General features: G+C 36.4%; 1 protein-coding gene across 2 annotated transcripts in view; it reads left to right on the top strand.

The window, feature by feature from the left end:
• LOC125876323 (1,4-alpha-glucan-branching enzyme 3, chloroplastic/amyloplastic) overlaps positions 1 to 10,687 on the top strand; it is a 16,306-nt gene that overhangs the window by 3,572 nt on the left and 2,047 nt on the right. For both annotated transcript variants that reach the window (XM_049557479.1, XM_049557478.1), the window contains exons 5-17: positions 484 to 656; positions 960 to 1,049; positions 1,585 to 1,660; positions 3,109 to 3,216; positions 4,790 to 4,880; positions 6,580 to 6,681; positions 6,995 to 7,097; positions 7,891 to 8,028; positions 8,125 to 8,196; positions 8,330 to 8,434; positions 8,981 to 9,058; positions 9,150 to 9,257; positions 10,421 to 10,501. In XM_049557479.1, coding sequence (XP_049413436.1) covers positions 484 to 656; positions 960 to 1,049; positions 1,585 to 1,660; positions 3,109 to 3,216; positions 4,790 to 4,880; positions 6,580 to 6,681; positions 6,995 to 7,097; positions 7,891 to 8,028; positions 8,125 to 8,196; positions 8,330 to 8,434; positions 8,981 to 9,058; positions 9,150 to 9,257; positions 10,421 to 10,501 — 1,325 coding nt within the window. The remainder of the gene's footprint in view (positions 1 to 483; positions 657 to 959; positions 1,050 to 1,584; positions 1,661 to 3,108; positions 3,217 to 4,789; positions 4,881 to 6,579; positions 6,682 to 6,994; positions 7,098 to 7,890; positions 8,029 to 8,124; positions 8,197 to 8,329; positions 8,435 to 8,980; positions 9,059 to 9,149; positions 9,258 to 10,420; positions 10,502 to 10,687) is intronic.

The following is a 10,687-nucleotide window of genomic DNA, read 5'->3' as shown; positions in this document are numbered from 1 at the left end:
GAGAGAGATTAAAGTTGAGAATGGGAAATAGCGCCACAACTACGGACCGAAAGCACAACACGAATGACAAGCTCAGGTTTTCTGTTTTTTCTTCCCCTTCCTACACAACAAATCGTAATCTGCGTCTGTCTGAAAGTGCATGAATCTCGAGTAGAGGCACGAACTTAAGGAGCTAACTTAAGCTTGGTTGATTGTCGTTCCGGTTTTAGCTGGTTCCATGATCTAGGAAATCAATCTAATCCCTCATTTGGTCAAAAGCGGTATGGGGGAGAGGGAGGGGCCTCCATAATTGACTTGTGCGTTGTGATTAGCATTTTGAGTAGATAATTCTAAATTGAATCTCCATGCCCGCTGTAAAAGAGATGCAGGACATAATCATATCACTGCTGTTGGTTTTATCATTGCTGTTGGTTTCATTTCTTATTTCCTTAGCTACTGGTAGTCCTTCTCTTGATGTTGCTGAACTCCTTTACTCATTTGCAGATGCAGACGGGATGCAAGCATTAGCAGTCCATTGGGAACCACCTCCTGAATATGCTTATAAATGGAAACACAAGCTACCAGTCAAGCCTAAGTCCTTGCGCATATATGAATGTCATGTTGGCATCTCTGGCCAGGAACCAAAAGTTTCATCTTTCAATGATTTTATTAGCAAGGTGACTACATTGTACTTTGTCTTACAATTCGTGTTGACATCAAAACTTTTTAACTTTCACTCTTCAAAATCTTGTTAAGTAGAAATATGATTGTCTTCCAGTCTTTGGTTTAGGTTGTTATATCTGAACTTAATCCATATTATTTAAAAGAAAGGCCTGTTTTATCAGAAATATTTCTGTATTATGCTGAAAGATTGTTTTTCTTTTCTTCGATGTTTTTACATTTGTATGGATAAAGAATTTTTACCACTTTTTTTGTATTTGCAAGTTGACTTCATTTAATATTTCTTTTTGTCATTCCAGGTCCTTCCGCATGTAAAAGTAGCTGGATACAATGCAATACAAATTATTGGAGTTGTTGAGCACAAGGATTATTTCACTGTTGGATATAGAGTGAGTTAGAATTAGTTTCTCCTCAATTTTCTATCTCTGAAAGATACATATGATACATTCTCAAAATTGGACTTTTGTGCTTCCTACTGTAAAAAGGTGAGCCATGTAATTAGACTTTCACCTTACTTACTTTGGATTACACGGTCAACAAGGCTTGAACTTGGTGACAGGCGACACTGCCCCTGTATTCAATTACTATATGAAATATACCAGATGCATAATCTGGTTTTTGTTTAATCAATTTTCGAGTCTGGTAAAATTAACAGATTGTAAATTCATGAATCCTGCATGAACAGTGTAAATTGAACAATTTTAGTTGACCAATTGTCCGGTTATACATTTGAAATATTGCATCTTCATTTCCCCCCCACTCTTTTTAGCTATAAGGATAGTGTATTGGGCAACTACGTATAACCTTTTTGTATAGATTTGGAACATGCTCAGCCTTTATGATTTATAATTTCTTTTTGATTACGATGATTTATAGCTTCTTCCTCACCATCGATATGATTTCACCATCTTTTTTCCTATACAGGTGACCAATTTTTATGCTGTTAGTAGCCGTTATGGCACACCGGATGACTTCAAGCGCTTGGTTGATGAAGCACATGGTAATCCTTGACGTTTGACCTGGGCAATTATGGTTTACGTCCTGCTATGCTGTTAGTGACTACTTATGTTGCATATTATTTGCTTTCTCTTTCCTTTTAATTATCTGATAACCATATTCTCTATGATTGTGATAGAGGTGTCATTTCCTGATAACTAGCTATTCTTTAATATAGTTCTTTCACATGGTAGGGGCAATCACTTCATGCCGAGCATGAATCTTTTTTGTAAAATTTAAAATGCTGGTTTCTTTTTACAAAATATGAACTTATGGGCCTTTGAAAAAAAATTGAAATCATGATTTGGAATCCCAAATGTTTTCTTTTTTTGAGAATTTGGGATATGAAGTCATGATTTCAAATCATGATCCCAAATAGCATGTCCAAAAATCATGACTTGAAATCGCGTGTCCAAGCACAAGCTAAGCCAGTCCAAGAAAACATAACTACAGATTATGAAGATCCCTGATTGTATCTAAAATTGCATGAACATCATGTACAATAACCAGGTTGCAACAAAAAGCTAGCAAAATAAGACATCTTTGTTTTAGACTAATGTAATTTTCTCCTACGGCCTTCATAATTCTATCATTTCTTTCAAGACAAATAATCCACCAAATGGCTTGAGGGATGGTATTTTAAGTCTCTTGTAAATTTCTCCGACGGTCTTCACCCCAGCAATTCGTTGACATTATCTTTCTGCCAGGTTCATTTGGAAGCTATATTTGCTTAATGCATTCCATTTGGTTTCTTGTACTTAGAGGATGTTCATTCATTACTGGATATTCCATAAACCTAAATGTCTATGCCGCTGTCTACAGATTGCTCAACCTGAATAAAAAGAATTGAACGAGTTTTATCCTATCAAGTCCTTGCAGCTAGTTGCCTTAAGCTAAGGCCTTACTCTTCTTCAGAACCTACCCACCTTCCAACGCTTGCTGCGTCGGAAGCACAAAACACCATTTACTTGCTAAGGAAAGTAGGAGCCTTGTGAAGTGTGAACATATTTTATAATTTTTGGGAATGACATGTATTGACAGATAGTCCTGTCAACTAGAGGATGCTATCTTGTGAGCCTTAAAATTATTCCAAGACACGTCGCCTTCAAACTATTCCAAGAATCGTTTAAAAACCATGTTGATAGCTTTAAATTCCTTCTTTTTAAGGCGAATAATGATGTCTCAGACACAACATTCCTTCTCTAAAGAAAAAAAAGAAAAAGAAAGATGCAAGACACGACATGTCAACTTAGCTTTCTCAAATTAAGAAAAGATTTTTCAAGACCCTTTCCAGCTTATGCCTCTTCTTGCCTTTAATCTGTGAGTGCTGGTAATAATTATAGACATTGTCATATTACATTAATGAACATTCTGGATAGCATTGTGATACACCTTCTTGCTATGATTTCTCTTTATCCGTATTGGTTTTACTAATCGTATTCTGTTTTGCAGGGCTTGGACTGCTTGTCTTTTTGGAGATTGTGCACTCTTATGCAGCAGCAGATGAAATGGTTGGGCTATCTCTTTTTGATGGAGCAAATGATTGCTATTTCCACACTGGTATAGTCTTCAAGAGAATGTTTAGAAGCACTTCACTCCCTGATTAATTTTCATTTGTTACATTACAAAATCACACTGTGTTCCCTGATGCATGTGTCATTTGTGACATGTGGTTCTGGGATTCGCCAACCAATTTGCTTACATTTCTGTTATACTAGTATCTAACTTGGAACTACTAGTACTACACAACAAAAATGACTGCTGGCTAGGCCTACAGGCTGCATCATTCTGGAAGAAGTTTGAGCTCTACGTAGGGATCTCTAACTAGCTCAAATATCTGTTGCACAATTGTTTTCCTTAGGTATAATTAAGTGTACATTGAACAAGATGTATGGTCTTCAATAACAGTGTCTTTGATTCAACAAGGGAGTGGAATCTGGTATTGATATGGGAGATCAAATTGATGTCAAATTATGAATATGTTTAAACCAAAATCTTTTCTTTCCTTAAATGGTTAAACCCAATGCAGCACTCATACTCTCTTTTATTGAAGAGCCTGTAATGGATTTGAAAATAGATATGCTGAAAAAGCCTCTAAATCACTCCCATCATTTTCCCCATAAGATCATCAAAAGTTGGAAAGATAAATTGGAAAATAGTTGTTTGTGGCTTGTATACACGTGTGACCACGTGCTAAACCACTGGCCATGTGTGACGCGTGACACAGGCATTTGCAATATTGGTATGCTTAAACCAAATGTGTATTTATGTGACACATGCTCTTCATGGTGCAGTTTAAAGTAGTGGTCGCTATTCGTTTGCCCTAGTATTCCTAGTAGCTAATGTGTGTTTATTTCATCTTGCACTCTTTTGCGATTGGCAATAGTTTTTGAGAATTTGTATTTTCTTGCTTTCATTCACCCAAACATGATTCTCATATTTACTGTGTGGAAATAGAACATCAATAACCTCAATCTGTGTCTCTAGGAAGGATGAGACAACACTCAGTGCATAGGTGACTATAGCCTGGCTACTTTTGGTTTCCTCCAAACTAGAGTTATATCTCCACTATTCATAAACAGGGCAGTGGGAGTGCATATACACTCACATGAATGTATATAGACGTGCTTATGTGTGTGTGTGTCAGTTTACCTTAATAATAAAGTAAATTATTGTCATATACAAAATATATAAGCACAAATGAGAGGTAGTGGAATCTTCCATGAAAGGTTAACCTTGTTCCTTTTCTAATTTGTATTTCTCATTTACCGCTTTATATATTTATGCAAAATACTCTTTAAATTTAATGCAAACAACAAGTACTTCTATTGTACATGGCCATAAAAATATAAACTTCATATCAAGCTTGGTCAGGACAGAACATAACAAGAGGATTGCCAGGGTTGGAGAGAATTCTAACTTGAAGCAAGTGAGACACCATATTCACTGTTTATTCTACTAGTAAATCTAATATACTATTTTTGTGGCATTCCTATGTTGATGGAAGTTCTAATTAGTTGGAGTTCTCTTCAGTAACTTGGTAAAAGAACTATATCTGATTAAATGTTTTCAGTACTTCTATATCATATGATTTCCTTTTGGATCCTGAGTTCTGTATTTACTGCACAACTAGGTAAACGTGGACACCACAAATTCTGGGGCACACGGATGTTCAAATATGGAGATCTTGATGTTCTGCACTTTCTTCTTTCAAATCTGAACTGGTGAGTTTATTGTTATATGGTTTCCATCCTATGCATGCTATTCTCTCAGTTTCATTGCTAGTTTTAAGTTTTGTTAGAAGTCGAAGGTTTGGCACCTGATAAATGTTGCTGGCCGTGCAATAAATGCACCACCACCCTTTGATTATTAAGTTCATGCTATATTTTATTGTACTTTACACCTATATATAGGTTTATGTTGTAGTTCATTTGCATCAAGTGGGAAATACAAAATAAGTCCTCTTCCTCAATTTCGCAATGTATCAGAGTAGATTCACTCTTGGTAAAATTCTAAATTGCTTCTGCTCACCGGCATGCGTCCTCTTGCCTCTTTCCCAGATGAAGTCCATTTTTATTTATCAAAGTGAAATTGTAGACAATTGTCCTCTCCATCCCTCTCACATGGTCCGAATTCAATGATCCTCATTCGTGTCACATGAAGCTAGAACAGGAACCACTCCTCTCAAAGAATTTCCATTGCCCCCAGCCCCCCAGTAGAAAGGAAAAAGAAGAAAGAAAAATTTGCTTTAAGTAAGCAGAGATTAGAGATTTGGCACCTTGTGAAGAAAATTTGTAAGCTGAGAATTCATCTACCAACCTAGTGGAGGTGAGCCTGTTTGTCAACAGTAAGTCTGTTAGAGTGTCATCGCCTTGTTGATGTTTCTTTCTTGAGATGGCAACAACTTGTATTAAAATTAAAAGAGACTGTGAAGCCATAATTACAGAGTGTGAACAAAAACCAAGCTAGGCAAAGATTATATTGCACTACAGAGGCTCTAAAAGTTGCATTAGGGCCTCAGTGTCACCTATGTACACTTATTTACACCAAAAATGAAAAAGCAAAATACAACTAAGCTTTATCTTCTGGATTGAGTTTCTCTTTCCTTCAAAACATCTAAGATTTCTTTCCCTCCGGATTGTCCACCATATGCAGCCTGGGATCATATTCCATCTTCTTTTTTAGCTTTTGTGCTTCCCCTTCCGTTCCAGCTGGAAAGCATGTCAAGCGAAGTCATTGACACTGGCCAGCTCAAACCAATCATAGCAAGGAAGACGTCCCAAAGTTGTGTACACTTTCCACATAAGTGGCAAAGAAAGCAAAGTTGTATTCCCCTTCTGTAGCCTGTCCCGTGTCAAACAAGCTCTCTCGACTATCAACCAAACAAAACAAGCCACCTTGTATGTGATCTCAGTTCTCCAGATGTGCTTCCAAGGCCATAACTAGGTCAGCTAGTTATCAAGGTTCAAACTGTGATAAGCTGTTTTGACTGAAAAAGTGCCTGTGTTATCCACCCCAACCTGTCTTGAGCTTGAGAAGTTCCAATGAACTGATTGATGGTGTTTAGGAACTCAGCAAATCTGTCCAAATTCCAGTCATTCAAGGCTCCCCTATAACTTAAATTCCATACCTGATTGCTCCAAACTTCACTAATGCCAGCCCTTTGTTGCTGGTTTATAGAGAAGACATCAGGGTATGAGAGCTTGAGAGGGCCATTACCTAGCCAATTGGCAGTTGGCAGTATGTATGTTTTCTTCTTAGTGAAGTCTCATAGATCCACGTTCACACGGTTGATGCATGAGCGTGAGCGATTTCTGTATAAGAAACAAACTTCTTTTTGAAACGAAATGCTCTCACCTAACAGACATGATTGTGCAAGAAACTATTTTCTTGACATGTTGCTTATACAATGGTATTTTTCAGGTGGGTGGAGGAGTATCATGTTGATGGCTTCCATTTTCATTCGCTCTCGTCCATGTTGTATACGCATAATGGATTTGCTTCATTTACTGGTGACATGGATGAGTAAGCATCAAAAGTTCAATTGTGTCAAGTTAATTGTTCATGCGTTGTTTACTTATTAAAAAAATGTTTACACATTGTTCACCAATGACATATATTTAAGATTCATATATTTGCAGTCTTTTAACTGGATTTTGGTATCTATCTTGATTAGGAAGTGCTAGAGATTGTAATGTGGATTAGAAAACAAAGCTAGAAGGACCTCAATTTTGAAAACTATGTGACTAGAATGTATGTTAAACATTGGAAAATTATGAGCATCTATCTTTCTGTTGGTTGGTTTTTCTTCGACAATCTAAAACTTTTGTTGTTGCAGATACTGTAACCAATATGTTGACAAGGAGGCCTTATTGTACCTCATATTAGCAAATGAAGTATTACATGCTCTTCATCCTAATGTGATCACGATTGCTGAGGATGTAAGTGAACTATTTCAATTCTCTTGAATTGTTCATCGCTTTCCTTTGATGCTTTCGAGGAGTAGAAATCCTTTGTTATTGAACTTAGTTCTGCTGAGTATACCTTATGATACTTCAAGATATCTCTTGAAAAGAGGATTTCACTAAATGTTTCTTGATAAGTAAAGATAATTCAATGTTGAGTGTTCTTCTTGTGCAAGCTTATTTCTTAGTCTTGTATTACTAGATATGTCAGATTTCCTTGCTTTTCACATGCAACTTGTAGCTTGAGACAAGGGGTGACATTTGGTTGGAGTAATGGAGAAATAATCTCCACATAAAATTCAACATTGTTTAATACAATGCTTGGTTTGATTTTTCTGTTCCACGTAAAACTTAGCATAATCTGTTACGTGTTTGGTTTCAAATTTTCCTTTCTACATAACTAATACTCACATAAGTTATGTGGGAATCTATGTATTATTTTATATTTATGTGGGATAGAATGTGGAATAAGAATGCAATGGTTAGTAATACATGGATTAGAACAATAAATGAAAAGAATAACCCTTCATGTAGTAACTAATATTTTATTTTTAAAAAATAAAAACATATTTTCAAAAATACATTGTATAATAAATTTTAATACAACAATCAAATATCCAATAGCATGTAATCGTTAAATTACAATCTTTTCATTATTAATCCTTGAATTACATTCTGTATATCACTAACCCTGCATTACAAACTCTACATTTCTAATTTCTGCAGACCCCCAACTGTCCTTTCATAAAGATTTCTTTCTGTTACATAGGCAACTCTATATCCTGGACTCTGCGATCCAACATCTCAAGGTGGACTGGGTTTTGATTATATTGCCAATCTTTCTGCCTCAGAGATGTGGCTTGCATTACTTGAAAATACTCCTGATCATGAATGGTGCATGAGTAAGGTTGAACCTTGCATCATTGGCTTACAGGATTTTTCTCCTTTTGAACATCTAATGCTATGGTAGTTGGTGGAATTTAATATGGTTGACTTATTTCAGATTGTTAGCACATTAGTGGGTGACAGACAAAATACTGATAAAATGCTTTTGTATGCAGAAAATCACAACCAGGTAGCTACACTTTTTTTTATTGTCATGTATTTATGAGTTTTCTCCCCTTTCCTTTACTTTTCTTTCATATTGTAAAGGTCTGATTTGACAATCTACATTATTTGACTGGTTGTAATTCTCCCTTCTCTTTTAGTCCATTTCTGGAGGTCGTTCCTTCGCAGAAATACTGATTGGTAACTCCTTGGGGAAATCTTCCATATCACAAGAGTCATTACTTAGAGGCTGCTCGTTACACAAGGTAATTTTTTTACTTGTGGTTTACACTTCATGTAGAAGGTGAATATCTGGTACTACCTAGAGGCTGCTTGTTACACTAGAGAAACTGCTTGACATTTCTTGGTTGATCAGGTCTGACTCTTATGAACAGCCACCCTTCACTTGTTTAAATATAGTCTCCCTCTATTTTGGTAAGCGGGATGCTTTGTGCACCAGACTGCCTTTTTTTTCATGCTTACCTCTTATTTGAGGTCAAATTAACCTCTGTACGGTTGTCGTCGTTCTTTGTTGCAGTCAATAAGTAGGGGCATTCAGGTGAAACTTGTATGTGCTTCAAGAAGGAACTAGCGTTTTAATATTTTCTTCTTCTGGGAAATAGTTCAGCTTGATGAATCTGATTTCATTGATTTTCTGGTTAATAGATTAATCCTTCAGATAAACTCCTTACCCAAGGGAATCTATTTCCCTCTTTTCAGCACAATTTTAGATTACTTGCCTGCTTGTTCTGTGATATTCCCACGCATTTGGGCTTGTCTAATTATGGTTGGAATCTTCTTGTATTAAATAGATGATCAGATTAATTACATCTACAATTGGTGGTCATGCATACCTCAACTTCATGGGCAATGAATTCGGTCACCCAAAGGTGAGTAGTTATTATCTGCATATATGATTTGTGGACGTTTACAACTATAGTACAGTAGATTTAGTACCAAATGACCTGTTTCCTGCAACAGAGAGTAGAGTTTCCAATGTCAAGCAACAATTTCTCCTTTTCACTGGCTAACCGTCGCTGGGATCTATTGGAAGATGTTGTACATTATCAATTGTTCTCATTTGATAAGGTAACCACCGAACTTCTAATTATGCAAAATGCGCTCTGCTGCCTCTCTCTAAATATACTTATATATATATATATATATATACACATGTGTGTGTGTGTTTGTGTAGAATCTCCTTATACGACTGTTGCTGAATATATTGCATTTGAGATGTACTGTTTAGTAGATATTCTGTTGTATATTACTTGTTGCTCCCCCCCCCCCCAAGGAGTAAATTTGTTCCATTTTCATACATCATTGTTGGGTTTCTATTAATCCTGAGAATGTCTTTCTGATACTGTGTCGAGAAAATACACCATACGAGCAGAGGCGAATCTAGGATTTTTCGAATATGGGTGCCCCAAGAAAAATGGAATTGATTCTCAGTCCTCAAAGTCAAAAGCTCAACATTTAACCATGTGGACCAACTAGACTTTTTATAGTACGGGTGCAAGAATATAATATTATACAAATATTAGAAAATATATACATAAAATATCTAATTTTACGAAGAGACCACGGGTTCGGACGCCCTATTTTTTGCACTTAAATACTCCACTGCATACGAGCAATGCAAGGTAGGCCTAGTTGTTGCGCATTAGTAAATGACTGTCACTAAACTGATCTGCCCTTTGAGTGCACTTTTTTGTATATATTCTGCTTGATATTAGATGTTGCTTTTCCTCCTTTTTTTCCGTCAAGGAGTAAAGATCGGGCTTCCACACATCACAGCAACCCTTTTTTGATATTCTGTGCTGAAAAAATAGTGTACTCTTTTGTAGATATTTTGTTGGAAACCACATATTGCTTTGTTCCCTTATTTCCCATCAAGGGGTATATATAGTTAGGGCTTCCACATGCCATAGCAACCTTTTCTGATATTATGTGGAAACGATATACTGTATGGTCAATAAAGGTAGCTCACATAGCTATGCATTAGTAAATGAGGTTCATGTGCTTCTCCTGTCTTTATTGTTTTATGTCATATTTGAATGGCATTTATCACCTCTCCATAACCATTATTTTTTTCTTTTTAGTTGGTTGATGAGATAGCTTGTGTTTGATCCAGTTATAGGCATATGTTATGCATCTCTTTCTTTCTTTCTGGCTCTGCTGTAAATTGGAATAGTTGTTCTGCAACCAAAGGGAAAAAGAAAGAAGAGAGTTATGACTCCTTCCATTTTCAGGATATGATGGACTTGGATAAAAATGGGAGAATTTTGTCCAGAGGTCTTGCCAACATTCACCATGTCAATGATACTACCATGGTACAAACATTGTCTCTCTTTTATTTGATATTTCTCCATTACAATTTTTTTCTGTATCTCATTTTTCTAGTGTGCCTGATTGATGATAATTAGAAGGTGATGCTCGAGTTGGCCCTGTATTGGGGTTTCCTAACCATGGAGAGTATTTCATATTTTAGTGGTCTGTGACCCTGGGGGGGGGGGGGG

This window comes from Solanum stenotomum, chromosome 9 (genome assembly GCF_019186545.1).
Source record: "Solanum stenotomum isolate F172 chromosome 9, ASM1918654v1, whole genome shotgun sequence".
NCBI classification, from domain to species: Eukaryota; Viridiplantae; Streptophyta; class Magnoliopsida; order Solanales; family Solanaceae; genus Solanum; species Solanum stenotomum.
Note: the sequence above shows the minus strand (reverse complement) of the source record. Positions and strands in the feature narration are given on the sequence as shown.